The 17,454-nt window shown below is 45.7% G+C and overlaps 1 protein-coding gene across 1 annotated transcript in view; it reads left to right on the plus strand.

Annotated features, from left to right (window-relative positions):
• Nucleotides 1-1,715: 1,715 nt before the first annotated feature.
• LOC131264055 (netrin receptor unc-5-like) overlaps nt 1,716-17,454 on the plus strand; it is a 58,475-nt gene continuing 42,736 nt past the window's right edge. Inside the window, exons 1-3 of the mRNA XM_058266344.1 lie at nt 1,716-2,399; nt 2,612-2,828; nt 16,796-16,992. Of these exons, the coding sequence (XP_058122327.1) occupies nt 1,716-2,399; nt 2,612-2,828; nt 16,796-16,992 (1,098 nt within the window). The remainder of the gene's footprint in view (nt 2,400-2,611; nt 2,829-16,795; nt 16,993-17,454) is intronic.

The following is a 17,454-nucleotide window of genomic DNA, read 5'->3' on the forward strand; positions in this document are numbered from 1 at the left end:
ACAAGTAACGAACCATGTAACGACGAACGGGTCGCACACCAGAGAGAAGCAGCAAAAAACCTGCACCAAAAACCTCAACCAAGGATAACAAACCTGGTTTACGCGAGTGGCAAAAAGAAACAGATGTCATTTAACCGAACGCGGGAAAGCTGTCGAGAAAACGGACCGAATCATTCCGCCGCGCCGGGAACGAATTTTCTCTCCCTCCCAGGGGGTGACCTTTCGCTTTACGACCCAACGGTGTTGGGAAGGTGCTTGCATAAAAGAAAAACAACACCAAACGGCCACCGGTGAAAAGAAAAATTCCGATCAAATCCAACGTGAAACCGTGGCGATTTTCCAGATACGTTACGTCGGTATTATGTCGGTGCTCTTCTATACTCTGCAGGGTACGGAGTGAAAGTAGAGCTTGGTGAAGTTCATGTGCGGCTCATAAGGGGAACGTGAGGGCGTGTTGGAGCAGTGAAGTGCAGTGTACAAAATTTATACGGTTACCGCTACATTGTCCTGATGGTCGGTTGCCATCGTTTCGATAAAGTCTGTCTTCTCGGTCGTGTGTGCAAGTTTCTTCCACTATCGTCGATATCCTTCACTATCCGGTTGGAAGTTCATCGCGTGTGTGTGTCTTCGTGCAAGTGAAAACTACCAGGATGGAAAAGTGAAGTCAACCAACCGATTGGCAAAATGCCACGAAGTCATGCACGGTCGAGATAAACCTCGGCGAAGAAAATGAAGTAAATTAGTAAAACCGTTAAACCACCGGGAATCCTGCCATCTTCAGACGCCATCTTGAGCCATTCCTTTGTTACCCGGTTATTGGCACCTTTAACCTCGTTCGGCAAAGTGCATCAGATTGTGCAACGTCCCTTCTTTTTGCGCAGTGAAAAGTGTGGATTCTATTTCTTCCTTTTTCTATTCCTCAATCCCCCATTTTCATTTTATATATTTTGTAGGAAAATCCCGGCGAATCCCGCATTGATTAAAAGAAAAGCGCGAGCGGGCCGTGTGTGTGGGTGCTCAGTGCATTGAAGAAAATTAAATTGTCGAATAAAAAAGAAACGAAACATTAGAGAGCGAAAAAGGAATCGCTTCATATGTGTTCGAAGCGTGTAGTTGGTAAGAAGTGGAAAAGCACCTTTATCCGTGCAACGTTTAGCGAAAATATATCAGCTCTTTGTGAAGTTGTAGTGCATCGGAGAGGTGCATCGTGAAAAATTTATTGTGCTCGTCGTAAATTACCTTTTTCCCTAGCGTAAGCAACTCAATAACACAAGTCGGCCCCGAAAGCCGTACCTCTCGCATGTCAATTGATAGCCGTTCTTTATTATACCTCGATATATCCTTGCATCGAGGCGCGTATCCTTTCGGTGCAGACGGTTCAGTTCTAGGGAGTGAACAGGTCTGTGTTAAGTGTGGTTGAAGTTAGGAGAAACTGATTGCAGTCGTTGTATTACATTGTCGGTTGCTGGAACTTCATCAAGAAAGCCGCGTTTCGTGCGCCTTGTCACCCACCCTGGAATCCGTTCCGGGTCTGGAGGGCGAAACATAACCGGCAACACAACATTAAAATCACCATCGAACCGATGTCGAGCGGCTGCTGCTGCTGGAAGCGGGAGTGGTTCGGGACTGAATGTAGCTAAGCTCGCAACGAACGGCTTTCATTGGGCACACATACGAGGGCACACCGACATACGGTGTCCGCAGCCAGCCCAGCCATGAGGATAAGAAAAGCGACACTGTTTCAATTATTTATTATCGGCTTGTTCGGCTCGCCGTCGGTGGTTGTAATTGCCCAGAAGGTGAACAAGGACCGCCTACAGCAACAGCAACATCAGCAGAGGCAGCTTTTAGGTGGTCCACACGAGCCCTGGGGTCAGGTCGGTCACCAGCAGCGCGGCTATGCACCTCCGGCGGGCGACAACAACGATTTCGGCTACATTTCCGACGCCATGTTGCCGGATGTGCACCACCACAGCGATGGTGGTCAGCTCCCGCCGGCAACCAGCTTTCCGAGCCCGTTTTCCGGCACGGTGACGAACGCGAAGCCGAAGGGAAACCACGACGAGGAGGACGGCAACGAAAGTCACGGAGGCGATGGCGATGAGGGAGATGACGATGAGGACGATGGATACGATGATGGGGGCGAGGAGCTGTTGGAGCACTATGATGTGGATGCAAGGACTGCGGAAGTGGATCGGCCTGATCGGCCCGATGGACAGAAGCACGACTCGCTTGACTATACGGACAACTTTGAATCGGCGAGCATCGATCAGATCGCAACGTTCGGCGGTGGGCAAGATGGGACGCCACTTCCTGTGTTTTTAGTTGAGCCAAAGAGCGCATATGTGATGAAGAATCGTCCGGCGGAACTGTATTGTAAGGCGTCGCATGCACTTCAGGTGAGTTGCAATTAACCGTAAAATGATCCATTAGATGCCGGTTCAGAAAAACGAACTTTGGCATTGAAAATTTAAATTGAAAAGTACCTAATTAAAATCTGACAGACCAACCACACCTATCAAATCCCTCAGAACACCCTTGAAAACTCAAACAACTCCAACATGACAGCATGGTTTTAGGTTCTCAATCATTCGGTCCCGTCCCGTTCCAGATCTCGTTCAAGTGCAGCGGAAGCACGAAGCCACCACCAACGGTGAAGGAACACCACACCGATCCACACAGCGGCATCCAGCTGCAGGAAGCCACGGCCACCATCACGCGCGAGCTGGTCGACGAGTTCTTCGGCGACGGTCCATTCAAGTGCGAATGCCGCGCTTACTCTTCCCGGGGCCACGTCAAGACGCAACCGGTTACGATCCAGGTGGCAAGTAAGTGTTAATTACCGCCTGGTTACCATTTCTTCCGTGATGCTCCGCCCGGGGAGAAAGATTCTCAAGCGCGATGCTGGGACCAGGAGTTGGTTATTTATTTACCTTGTGCTCATTATTTACTCATTCTCGTGTTGGTTCCTCATCAGTTTATGTTGTTGGTTCGCCTCATGACTAAAAGAGCTGCCTGGCAAACATTGGAGCTTATCATAGTCCCGTCGCCATGATCCATTAAAGTCGAGGAGACTGGTGGAGAGAATCACTGGGACTCAGGTTTCGTTTCACAAAACTATAATCACTCCATTTCGAGATGACCAGCATGGAGCAGATTAATACAATTGAGTATTACCATAAATAAGGTTCAAGCTTGCATGCCTCACGAATTCTCCAAATGACAGAAAAATTGTGGAGGTACATCGATGCACTTGCGTCATTTCAACCATTTTGGAAAGTGGAATATTGCAACACACAACTTCCGGAATACATTTCGTTGACATGTGAAATTTAATATACCGAATAAAAAGGTGCGCATTGAGGGACATAATTTCCAACGTTTTAACGCATTTACATTTCCTTTACCTTCAAGTTTCGCACTCACTTTTTCAATCCTCTGAAGGTATTTTCTGCATTGGCTGAGTGCATGCTGAGCTATAGATTCATTGAACAGCCAAGGAGTTAAGCCGGGGATTGAAATGCGTTTCGCAAAGGCTAATCCCTTCCATTTTGGTTTCACTTAAACTGCGCAATACCAAGGTCCATTCGAAAGAAACAAGCAACATGTCGTGAGACTTTGGTAACCTGTGGCTTCGAACCGAAAGTCACACGGAATGCAACATCCATTAGCGAATTGGGGAAATGGCGGGATGGAGATCGAAAGTCGTTTTACATATTCATTCGATGGCGAAGAACTCAGTTTAATTGAATGCGCTCCCAAGGGGCGGGAAAGCTTGGGGATTGAATTTATGTTTCAATCTTGTTTACTTTTCTTGTTGTCGGGAGATTTCGAAATTAATTGACCAGCGGTACAGTTTAAAAAGCAAAGAACATCAATTACAATGGTGTAATTGCATTCCAGAAGAGCTTACCATGCCTCGAGGAATAATGTTAAGTGCTCATTACATTATTTTCGGTTCATTGCATATCTTGATTTCAGTAACATCAGCTAAATCTTTTTTTTATCCTTACATCGAGCGCCAAATCGTAAATAATTATGGTATCACATTTTGAGGAAATCATCGAAATAGTAAAGATCAAATCTTTCTCAATTCAAAATTAATCCGAAATTCCCACAATCAGGACCCATCTTTTATCGATGGCTATGTATCATCGGCATGGGACTTTCCGACCTCGCAGGGGTTGAATAGAAAACTGCTTCAACCCATCATTCCGAGTGAAAACCTGCCGACGATGGGAAAAGAGACCCGACGAGTCGATAGGAATTTATGAACTTTAATAATTCCCAACGCTTTCCTTCCTGACAAACTTTTTAAACGCCAACCTTCTTTCGTTCCCGAACCGACGTCGTGAAATTTATGAGCTCCTCCTTCCCGGGGTTTGAAAATTAAAAACAAATGTCTGACTCTGAAACCAAATATGACTTTGTTGTGTTGTTGTTGTGTTCCTGCTTTTTTTCTAACCCTATTATGTTTGGTTCCCTGTCTAGGGCCCTCGTTGTGGCGATGCATCATACGAAGGGAACAGAGCAACATAAAAATGGGGATCGATAGTATGGGAATGTGCTCAACATAAGGCAGGTTGCCATGGAAGCGGCAAGTTGGTCGCAGATGGTGCCAAAAGTTACTCTGTGTTCGTGATTGTGTACAGAATGCTTGACAGGAAAGTAAACGTCAATTATGCACGCTTTTTATGCTGGTTGACACATGAGCAACATTGCAATGCAAATCGTAGGAGATTTGTTAAAAACTGTGCTGGAATGTGATTGATTGACAGCGACGTTCATACTGACCTCTGTTTCGAATACTTTTTACATGAGTTTTTCGTTTCTATGAGTTGTTTGATTAAATAAAATTGACAATAAACTGCAGCAATGTCTCTACTAAAAACTATAGTTGGGGATATAAAACAGAATCTGTTCGATCTATTGTTTACACAAAAATTGGCACCAGTTTGACTGTTCATGTTGCCATGTTGAGCACCATCCGAAGAACATTAAAGGTTATTCACGACCAACTATGTGGCGGATTGTGAGTAAATATGCTTATGCGTTTAGGCAAATCTTTAGCTACCTGCTGGAGGATCTCAAAGTTGGCTTTTCCAAGACATAACGTTCAAACACCAGAGTTCTGAACTGCCTACGTTCTTGAGAGGAATTGTTTCTTTATCTTCTTGTTAATTCTTCTGCGCATCTGTTAATTCCCAAGCGTGGCTACAACAAACCACAGGAAATGACAAAATACCCAAATACATCATTTGTTATTCAAATTTCCCCTGTGATTGTAACCGTAACGCCTGATGACATAAATAATAACCCCATGGGGAGTTGAAACTTGGGTCTCTAGCTTAGTATATGGCTGGACTTCATTGAGTTTTTCCTTTGTTTCGAGGTTTGTAGTGAGGTCATGAACGTGAAGAGCTCTTTGATTGCATTCAAAGAATTGTGATTAAGCCTTCATTATGCTTCTGATAGCTATTTAACAGATCTAATAGCATGAAGGTATGAAATTTATCGAACAGAAAATATAGCATTTATAAGATGCAATTTGTTAGTATTGTTAGTAAACCTGAATCTTGATCTCCATTACATAATTATGCAAACTACTTAGCATATTTTACAAAAAACACGTTACAGTTACATAAAATGTCCACTAAACACGTCTTACCCCTTCAACTCTCCACTTCAGATTCCTAACACCAAAACACACCTTCCACTTTGATGATTCATGACCAAGGCCAATCAAAACGGCATCTCCTCGGGTCTGTATCACCAATTGTGCGGCAATCGTTGACCTAATGGTGACGGCTATAATCCTATTATCTCGATATATCTTGATTTGAATATCAACGAGGTGCAGAAGCGAAACGTTTTGTCTGCCCGGCGACTTTCTGCACTCGGCGTTTGCGTCCATTCGGGCTTCGCTTCAACGGCCTCTCGGTAGGAATGTGATCTTAAGCCGGCGTGACAATGTGCTCCATGAAAGCCGAAGTGGAGACCTCAGAAAATCAAGTCGGTAGTACTCCGGCATGACGTCTTGCTAACAAGTGGCCCCCAAAGGGAATCGTAGAAGACTAATCAAACAAAATGCAAAGCTATCATTGCAAGAAGTTGTCATCCATCGCGACGAGTGACACGGCAGAAGGTCTTGAGAAACGGTTTCTGCTATGCAGCCCCACGACTTTTAGGTTCTTTCTCTCCATTTCTTGTCTACGTTTGTCTCCACGGTCTGCGGTTTCCTATGGCACGCTTCGCTGATAAGATCGCCGAGTTGCTGACGTGTGACAACAGGCCACGGAACGCAACCACCGACAGCGAAGGCTCGCGGACAGGCAAACATGAAAAATGTGGATGAATGGTTTAAGCTGTATTTATGTTGATGAACCTCCGTGGCAGCTGACCGACGAAACTATGCAGATGGAAAGGCATTGGTGAGGGTGCTGCTGGGAGGAATAAAACAATTGACAATCATAGAGTTAGCTGGCCGAATAAATAAACTCGACGACAGCGGACGTATCTGTGTTCATTTATCATTTCTTGGCCAGATCAGGTCGCGGTATTCCACATCAGGGATAGGTTCTTAGAGTTTCGGCCGATAACAATGAAATCGTTTGAGAAGGTCTGTTTGTTTCCTTCTGTGGCGCTGTTTATTTCAGACAGTTGTAATCTATCTCAAAAACCTTGTAGAGAACAAGATCGTTTCCAACAATTATCGCTTAAATGCTTTTGAAAAGATTCAATAAGTGTAGCGTGTGTTTCTAAAGCATGTTTTTTTCGAAATGTTGATGTTTGAACGATGTGTTGTTTATTTTCCAAGTGTTCGACACATTGTTGAAGTATCCTGGAGGGAAGATGGTACTTGAGGTGAAAGTGAGCACTGCTTCTGTGGTCTGAAGTGCTAGAAAAGAGCTCTTTCCTTACAACTTTTCCTATTCTGATGACACTCGTCTGCAATAAATGTTCGCCTTTCATGCCTCTTTATCCGGAGGCTAAGTTTTCTTGCATGAAAAACATTTCCTGACGCCGAAGCATAAAGGCACATCGGGAAGCCTCCAAACCGCGATCCGTCTGTAAACTTTCTCACATCGCGAGGTACTTATTTAGTTTGCTCACTTGGTGAAGGTACTTCAGCGTGCCACAAATGTGACCCACAAACAGTTGCACCGAGTCACCGTTTGTTCTACAACCGTGAGAGCGGAAGGTTGAAAAATGTGTGTAATTTAGTTCACGGAGGACACGCCCGTTAACGAAGAACACGAATCTTACACCCACATCCATCAACAAGACGAACCGAACTGGCAACCGACTCCGGGAGTCCAGGGACGTTCTTGTCGTCGAATTAGTTTTGGAGGGTATAATTATTCAAAGTGTAAAATTCTGGTCCCAAAAAGAGGGAAACAAAGACCTTCGTTGTGCCGGGGTCCAAACGATGTTAAAACGACGTTCGGATGGCGACTAATAAATATCGGAAAACCAACCTGGAACCATATGGTTCCACTGATGAAGAAGAAGGTTTCTGAGCCTTGGAATTTAAATAAAATAGTAAGAACGCTCTCCCAAACTCGCTCGTGGTTTCGGTCCCAAGACCACCTTGGGAATGGAAACCGGAAACAGTTCGAGATGCAGTCCAATGGGTAATTTATCGAGGTGCTCCCCACCATCCTAACATCCAGGAAAGGGACCCTTGTAACGCATTTGTCACAGTCGGTCCGTTCCGTAACGGGACGTTTCAATATTTAGGAGGAATGTCTACGGGGTGACATCTTCGGCTCACCCTTCAATCGAATTTATGCAGTCGGGTGTTTAAAATTTAAAGCGTCAAAATAGGCCTATAGACATTCACTGAGTTCGATCGTCTTCAGCATTGTGTGACTCGACCTACCATTTTGAAGACGTTGACACCGACGACCCTAATGCATTCGGTTCAGATGTAAATGAACTGCGTGCTAGTCGCCGATTGAATATTTATGTGCCTGGAACCTTCGGATTGGATGTTGTAACAAGCATTCAAATCAAAGTATTTTGGTTATTTTGACGAAAAACGAAAGTTTGTCACGTTAGTTAGGCACAATTCAATTCACCCAAGGCTATACAACGGTTCATAAACGCGATAATTTGTGGTTTTTAACATAGGAAAGAGTTAAATAAGTTGTTCACTTGAATCTGGGTAATTTTGTCACTTCAAAATGAAACTTATAGAAACCGGTCATTTTGCAGGCTGAGGTTAAATGAAGTTAATAAAAACATATTGATAAGCTTTCCTCAAAAATGACATTCCAGGCCAAGCCCATGCGCTAACCTTCGTGATCTTTGACTTCACACGGCCTCATTATTTACCCACTCGTTGACAACTTCACACACCGTTGGCAGTGACATGCTTGATTGTACAAGTGTTGTTTCCCATGAAAATTGCTACCACAAACAACCCCGAAATACTCATCACCAGGCCAAATGCCCACCGGGTTTAAGGATATAATTCTCCTCCACCTGGAACCACCATATTAGCGTCTGACAACCCTGTCAAGCTGTCCAACGTCTTGACCGCTGTCAACACAACTTCTTGGGCCGCGCAAAATGACGAGACGGCACTGCGTACTGAAATCGATAGTTTCCCCTGTTTCAATGAAATTTACCTTTCCCTCCACACCTCCAGGAGCCCCAAGTCATGGTCAATTGAACACACAAACCTCGGACCTACCTTTGAATACTTTGGGCAAACATCTTCAACTCTGGGTGACGAGGCTCGGATATTGGAGATCAAAACACAGCGGGGAAAGCTCGAAGTTGGGTAAAAAGCGGATTGGCGGATAAGTGGCCAAACATTGGGTCACGCCTTTTTACCCGCAGAAGGATCCACCTTTACCCTTTTCGATTGGTCATACTTTGGATCAATATAAATTGAAACCACTCGGGACGTACTCCAGATGATCCCAAGTGCAATTATGAGCTTTGAAACACAAACTTTGTCCTTATTATTTTACTTTCCGCTTGAAGTTAACGATTCAATCTTGTAAAGCCGATTGTTACGAACGTCCACTTTAAAAGTACTCGAACTGCTCGAGCCGTTCGGACCATACAAAAATAGTTACCATAATAGCTGGCTAGGTTCGAACCCAGGAGCGGAATTGACAACGGAGTAGCCGGAAGGAGTGGAAATAAGCAAGCCAGTAGCAAGTCAGAAGCGGACGTAAAAGGACAAAAGTTTTATCGGTACGATCAAGGAATAAAATCAGTTGAGTGAATAAAACAACCTATGCTCGAGATCAAAACCTGTCCAAATCTAATTATTTCGAAGAGTGCAAGAACATTAAAAACCTTATTTGGGAACATTATAAAACTTTTTTCGCACTATCGTGTATCTTGGACTTGCTACTCAAAGTAAAGTAAAAAAAAAAAAAAGTGCCTTTGGTGAAATTGAGGACTGAACATGCCAAGAGTAACGCGAACACCGAAACCCACATCGAAACCCGAGCATGCGGAGAACCCGACAAATCCAGAAGCTTCAGGAAGCAGTATGATCGTGGGTGCAGACACGGTTTCGGCGAAGCACGTGCGTACGCCGATTATCGATTCTCCTGGAGCGTCAGTGTGCACCATGAATAAAGGAGAAAAGCCAACAAGTGAGCCATTGTGTGGTATAGTAGCCATAGAAAGTTCGGGAAACATAACCACAGCGGCAACCACAGAAGAGGTTATGGCGAAGCACGTGCGTGAGCCGAAAGTTCCTGGTACGTCAGTGTGTGCCACGGAACAAAAAGATATGTTGATAGGTGAGCGATCTGGAAATTTTGTTCTCGCAAAGGCCAACAAGTCGGAGCGGGCCATGTCTGCGCTTTCCTCCCATAGTTCGCAAGCGTCATCAGTGCGTGTTCGTGACCTGGAGCTTTCGTTGAGGAAATTGGAAGAAGAAAAAAACATCGAGCAGGCATATATTGCAAAAAAGTATGCGTTATTGTCCCTAGCAGCTGAACAAGACCAGGATGCCTGCTCCCTCTACAGCCGATCCAGTAAGACTAGTAGCCGCCGAACTAGCGCAGAGGGTCCAATTAAGCAAAGCCATGCTCCGTCGGGGTCGCATACGATCGCCGAATCTAAAAAACACTCTGGGCTGAATAAGGAGAAAGTAGCAGCACGTAAGGCAATTTCCCGAGAACTTCCAAAATTCGATGGGAACGCTGAAAATTGGCCGCTATTCATTGCAACCTACAACCGCACCACTGAAATGTGTGGCTTTACCGAGGAGGAGAATTTGATACGGTTGCAAAACGGCCTCATCGGGAAAGCGCTGGAAGCTGTGCGCAGTCTGTTGATGTACCCAAGCAACAATGCCCGGATAATAAATACATTGAGGGTGTTATACGGACAACCCGAGCGTATAATCCATCAACTGACTTTGAAGATAGGCGCTCTTCCCACCCCCAAAGAAGACAGACTAGAAACACTAGTGGATTTTGCGGTGGCAGTGCAAAATTACTGTGCAACTGTGGAGGCGTGCGACATTCCGGACTACCTATACAATGTTACACTACTGCACCAGTTAGTCGGAAAGCTTCCCCCCACAGTAAAGCTCCAGTGGGCACAACATAAAGCCACTTTACCCGAAGCTAACCTCTCGTCTTTTAGTGACTGGTTGTTCACTTTAGCCGAAGCGGTTAGTGGCGTTATAATACCGTCGACAACGGAGATGGATCAGAAGAAGCCGAGCGTGCCCCAGATGTCTGACAGACGAGGCAGGCGAGTAAACTCGCACACTGTAGACATACCTAGACGACGGACTACCGAAACAGGACAATGTTGTGTCGTTTGCAATAAGAACTGCAAGTTATTAACTGAATGCCAAACTTTTCAGCAAATGACACGTCAGGAGCGTTGGGAGGTGGTGAACCGGAACGCGCTTTGTAGGAGTTGCCTGCAGCAATACAAAGGCCCACCCGAAGCGTGCTGCAGTTTTCAACTGTGTGGAAAACACGGATGCGTGCGGAAACATCACCAGCTGCTACACAACGAGCATCAACGAACCAATCCGTCGTTGCAACAGCCTCGCATCGATCCAAATCTAAACGTGTCCCACAACACCCACCTATCGGTATCCGGGTCGGTGTTGTTGAAATACGTACCAATAACGGTTGTAGGTGCGGGGAAGCAGATCGATACGTTTGCACTCCTGGACGAAGGATCGGAATTAACGCTCATCGATCAAGCGATAGTCGACGAGATGGAACTGAATGGAAAGCTCAACCCGCTCAGCGTCAAGTGGTCTGATGGCACGATCAGGACGGAACCAAAGTCGCAAATGGTGAACGTTCAGATTGTTGCTGCAGGGCGAAAGTTCACTTTGAAGAAGGCTAGAACAGTAGCTCATCTCAAGCTCACACCTCAGACCGCAAATATGACTCATCTGGCTGATCGATACCAACATCTTAAAGGCTTGCCGTTAGTGTCTTACGAGAATGCTACACCGCGGATACTCATCGGTGCGAGTCATCCCCAAATAGCAGCAGCACGGAAAATAAAAGAAGGACGCTACGGGGAGCCACTAGCAGCAAAAACGAGCCTAGGCTGGACAGTATACGGTCCAGTAGGAGGTAACGCGGGTGAATCATCGAGTCCACCATCATTATACATTCATCGCTATGAGGACAACTTAGACGCAGATATACACCGTGCCCTGTTGGAGTATTTCTCGCTAGAAAATATGGGCGTGACAAAACCTGCAAAACCGCTGATGGCCGCCGATGATGAGCGCGCGATGAACATTCTTCAAACCCGCACCAGTTTCAACGGAACGCGTTATGAGACAGGACTACTCTGGCGTTTTAATAACGTTAACTTGCCACCAAACAAAGATATGGCGCTGCGCAGACATCAAAACCTAGAGAGACGTATGGAAAAGGACCCAGAGCTTGCTCGTGTGCTCAAGCAAACCATAGCGGATTATTGTCGGAAGGACTACATACGTGAACTTTCCACAATCGAACAAGCAGACGTCAAGTGGTACCTTCCCATTTTTCCCGTCGTTAACCCTAACAAACCTGGGAAAGTCAGAATAGTGTGGGATGCAGCTGCCAAAACTTACCAAGGGCTATCCCTGAATTCTATGTTATTGAAAGGACCTGATCTCGTCACGCCATTGTTCGACATCCTACTTCGTTTCCGGGTTCATCGCATTGGCATAGCCGGAGATATCCGCGAGATGTTCCATCAAATTGGCATCATCGACGAGGACCAACGGTACCAGTGTTTTTTGTGGACAAAGGACGATGGGAAACCAGCAGTGTACGCAATGAAAGTCATGACCTTTGGAGCTTGCTGCTCGCCATGTACGGCACAATACATCAAGAACCTCAACGCAGATCAGTATCAAGCTAGTCATCCAGAGGCCTGGAGTGCTATCGTAAAGTCTCATTACGTGGATGACTTGCTGATAAGTGTTAAAACGGAGGCAGAGGCGGCGAAGCTGATCAACGACGTAGGCCTGGTACATGCAGCAGGGGGTTTTGAGATCAGGAATTGGATCTCAAACTCAACAGAGGTCATGTCAGCGGTTCAAAAGAGCAGTCCCGTCAACAAATATCTAGATCTTTCCTCAGAACCATCGATGGAAAAAGTATTGGGAATGTGGTGGGACATCCAGAGCGACATGCTCACCTATAAAATCGGCTGGCAACGTTTTGACGAGGAGTTATTGACCGGTAAACGTCACCCAACCAAGCGAGAGATGCTTAAAGTTCTCATGACGATCTTCGACCCACTAGGCCTAATTGCACACTATCTGTGCTTTTTGAAGGTAGTGATTCAGGATGTTTGGCGATCTGGCGTCGACTGGGATGAAGAGGTGAACTCAGCAGAATACAACGAGTGGATTAAATGGGTGGAAGTTTTGCCGCAAGTGGAACAAGTTCAAATAAGCCGTTGTTATACGATGAATAGATCTTTCGAGGATGCTGATGATGTACAGCTGCATACGTTCGCTGACGCTGGGAAAAATGGAATGGCTGCGGTAGTTTACCTACGGACTGTAGACGCGGGAAAAGTAAATGTATGTATATTGGCTGCGAAAACCAAGGTGGCCCCTATGAAATTAACTTCCGTGCCTAGACTTGAGTTGGAAGCGGCTCGTATTGGGACACGCCTCACCCGTACGATCGACGAAGCTTTCGGGAAAAACATAAGATCGCGAGTATTTTGGTCGGATTCTAAAGATGTCTTATGTTGGATTAACTCGGACCACCGCAAATACAGTCAATTCGTGGGCTTTAGAGTCGCCGAAATGCTAGAAGCAACTGATGCAAAGGAGTGGAGGTATGTGCCCAGTAAGCTAAATGTTGCCGACGACGCGACAAAATGGAAGAACTCCCCGGACCTCTCCTCCGAAAGTCGTTGGTTCAAAGGTCCCGGCTTCCTGTACGAGGCGGAGGAACGCTGGCCGGCCCAACCTAGCGGACAGGTCGCTACAGAAAACGAGCGATCAGCTAGGGTATTAGTCCATCAAATGCCCAGAACGCCAATGATCGATGCGACAAAATTTTCTGGATGGACTAAATTAGTAAGAGTCACAGGATGGGCACTTCGTTTCATACATAATGTTCGGAAGATTGATACGAAGATAAAAGGCCCAATGAACAGTGATGAGCTAGCTAGAGCAGAAGCAAATATCTTTCGGGAGGTACAACGAGAATCTTATCCGATGGAATACCACTCACTGAAAGAACATGGAGAAAATCTGAAAGATAACTCATCTAGACTACCTAAAACGAGCGCATTGTACAAACTTCTTCCGTGGATCGATCGGAATGGCGTTATGCGTATGAGAACCAGAATCACAGCGTGTAGCTATGCCACCGAAGAAGCTAAAAACCCGATTATCCTACCCAGCAAACATCACGTCACAGATTTGCTCGTAGCGTACTTCCATCAGAGCTACCATCATCAGAACATCGAGACGGTCATCAACGAAATTCGTCAAAAATATCAAATCAGTCACTTGCGTTCACGTCTTTCTACGATCCGGAGCAAATGTCAACAATGTAAAAATGAGAGAGCAGTGCCAAAGCCACCGATGATGAGCGATTTACCACCCGGTCGACTAGCTGCATTTTCCCCGCCATTTACGCACACCGGCGTCGATTATTTTGGACCAATCGAGGTAGTTGTAGGCCGAAGCAACCAAAAGCGTTGGATAATGCTAGCAACGTGTCTCACTACACGGGCGATCCACATGGAAAAGGTGAATTCATTGACAACCAGTTCCTGCATCATGGCGATTAGAAATTTCATCACCAGACGAGGCCGTCCCCGCAAGTTCTACAGCGACCGAGGAACCAATTTTATAGGAGCGCAACGTGAACTGATTAGACTCGCAGAACAAATCGACCTGAATGGACTAGCCACCGAATTCATCGACTCAGAGACGGACTGGGTATTTAATCCTCCACTTACGCCTCACATGGGCGGGTCATGGGAGCGACTAGTAAGAACCGTGAAGACGAATTTATCGGCAGTTTGTTCCTTCAAAAGCCTCACGGACGAGGTACTTACCAATCTATTAAACGAAGTTGAGAATGTGGTAAACTCTCGACCCCTGACACACGTACCCGTAGACGCAGATTCTTCACCAGCGCTGACACCCAACCATTTCTTGCTCGGATCATCTAATGGAGTAAAACCCTTGGTAACGTTAGATGACTGTGGCCTGACTATGAAGCAGAATTGGAGCACATCGCAGATCATGGCAAACCAATTTTGGAAGCGATGGGTAACGGACTATTTACCAGAGATCACGCGGCGATCAAAGTGGTTCGAGAAGCCAAAACCTATCGCAGTGGATGATTTGGTTGTCATCGTCGACGCTACTCTGCCACGTAACTGCTGGCTCAAAGGACGTGTGGTGAAGATCAAGACCGGCAAGGATGGACAGGTGCGCGTTGCTACGGTGCGGGCAAGTTCCGGCGCCTTATACGAGCGCCCGGCTACTAAGCTTGCAGTATTGGACGTTCTCCCGAATACAGAGTAAGACAATTAGGATTGTCGTACTGGGGGGGAGTGTTACGAACGTCCACTTTAAAAGTACTCGAACTGCTCGAGCCGTTCGGACCATACAAAAATAGTTACCATAATAGCTGGCTAGGTTCGAACCCAGGAGCGGAATTGACAACGGAGTAGCCGGAAGGAGTGGAAATAAGCAAGCCAGTAGCAAGTCAGAAGCGGACGTAAAAGGACAAAAGTTTTATCGGTACGATCAAGGAATAAAATCAGTTGAGTGAATAAAACAACCTATGCTCGAGATCAAAACCTGTCCAAATCTAATTATTTCGAAGAGTGCAAGAACATTAAAAACCTTATTTGGGAACACCGATAGTTAATTTTCTAAATTCAAAAGATCTTCATTGAGATTGGAAGAAATTTAAATAATTGATGATCGAAAATTGTCAAACTGTGTCGGTTGAATGAAAGCCTTCCAATTTAAAGGGTGTCCCAGAAAGTATAAGCACGATTTCTAAATTACGTTTCTGGAAAACGGATGACGCCAAACAGTTGATTCTTCGGGTGTTTGATTGTTTACATTCAAACCTACTAGATAGTGCATCGAAACTATTTTTTCAACCGTTTCTGTTAAAATGCGAGGCAGTTCCGTCAAAAAGCGCAAAAGCGTTCTGCACAAATGGTGTTCGACTCCTTACATTTCGCTAAGGAAATTGGCGAAATCGGTAGGTGTGAGTATCGGAGCCGTACGAACCGCCATCCAAAGGTTTCGGGAGGAGTCCAGCTTCGAGGATAAGCCGAAAAGTGGTCAAAAACCTGGTCCTATCGACCAACAGTTGAACCGGGAAAGAGCAAAAGCATTCAAGCAAAAATAGGAAAGTTCCATTCGCGATGTGGCTCAACAAATGGGTACGTCAAAAAGTAACGTCCGATGAGACAAGGCAAGATTGAATTTAAAACCGTACAAAATCCAAAAGAAATCGAAACGGAGTGCAAATTAGGCTGCATGCATTAAACATCGGGCCCGGAAGCTGTACGACAAGCTGCTGTGTGGTCAACCCTCATGCATCAGTTCGACGAAGAGTCGACCAAGACCAGACCAATTGAGATATTTTGGGCGCTAACGAAGGCACACTTGAGAAAACATTTTAAAGCTTCGAAAAACATCGACAGTTTTCAAAAAAAGTGTAAAACCGTTCAAAAGTGTCGAAAACCGTTCATGACAAGTCTGTGCTGAGCCATATCGGAGGCGACAGATCAAAAGTGCGGTCATTAGCATACGATTAAATTAAAAAAAAAAAATTTTTCGCAAATAGTCCAGAACAGAACTCAAACACAATTTATGAAACAAAAATTCAGTTTCTGGAACAGGTTTTATTTTTTACCTAATTTTGAAATCGTGGTTATACTTTCTGGGACAACCTTTAATTCATTTCATGTAGACTACCATGCACAATGCTTTATAAGTGTTTTTCCACAGACACATTAGAAGGCAACAAAATAGAAACCACGATCCATTTCTTGTCGATGTTTGCCCGCTTGTGTGGTCTTCAGAGCTTGCGGTTAATTGTTGAAGCACTTTCCGTCTCCTCGCAATTTACCGGTTGCAGTTTGCACACAAGCCCTTTTTCATCACCCCCTAAGTCCGTCCCTGTGTCGCTCACATTCTTCAACCCGTGAATGCAGTTTGCATTCATCCACGACCACGCCATTTATCGCTCGGACATCGTCGCGGTTCGTCGTCGTTGTTGAACGTTTCTCGCTTTTACTCATTGGTTGGTCTGCTTCCTCTCTGTGTTTACTCTTCTCACAGCCATCAAGAAGCAAATTAGCATCTCGCCGAGGAACGTGCGCGTCGGTACGGGTGGTCGGGCCGAGCTGAACTGCATCGCGAATGCAACTCCGGCGGCCAAAGTCGTCTGGCTGAAGAACAACATACCCGTGCAGCCCAATCCACCGTTCGTCCTCGTCGGCGACAATTCGCTCCTGATTGCCCGAGTCGAGCTTCAGGTAAGTGTCCTAAGCCTTGCATCATCATCTGCCCCGATTTCCCTTTTTCCACCTGACATGAACCATATTATGGTTTTCTACTTTCTTCAATTATTTTTCCTTTATTTCGTCCTGCAACATATAAATACTAACTGGCATTCACGATCCACCCGAGGGCGTGTTGTGTCCGTCATGAAATCCGTAGCAGGTTGAAGAAACGATGATTTCCATTTGGGACAAAGTCCACTTTTCTTTCCCCAGACATATGTTTGCCGCCGCGTGAGAATCGTGGTGGATCGATAGCATGATTCGTTTCGAGGAGCAGATTTATATCATCTTGCGTGATAGGATCTGGGTTCGGGGGTTCGAGAATAGAACAACGCGCCTACCTTTCGAGTCGATACCGGTATCAAAAGGACCTGATTACAGCTGTGAAACCCGTGGACAATGGAAATCCTACCCCGGACTTGGTGGACCCCTTGA

This window comes from Anopheles coustani, chromosome 2 (assembly GCF_943734705.1).
Source record: "Anopheles coustani chromosome 2, idAnoCousDA_361_x.2, whole genome shotgun sequence".
NCBI classification, from domain to species: Eukaryota; Metazoa; Arthropoda; class Insecta; order Diptera; family Culicidae; genus Anopheles; species Anopheles coustani.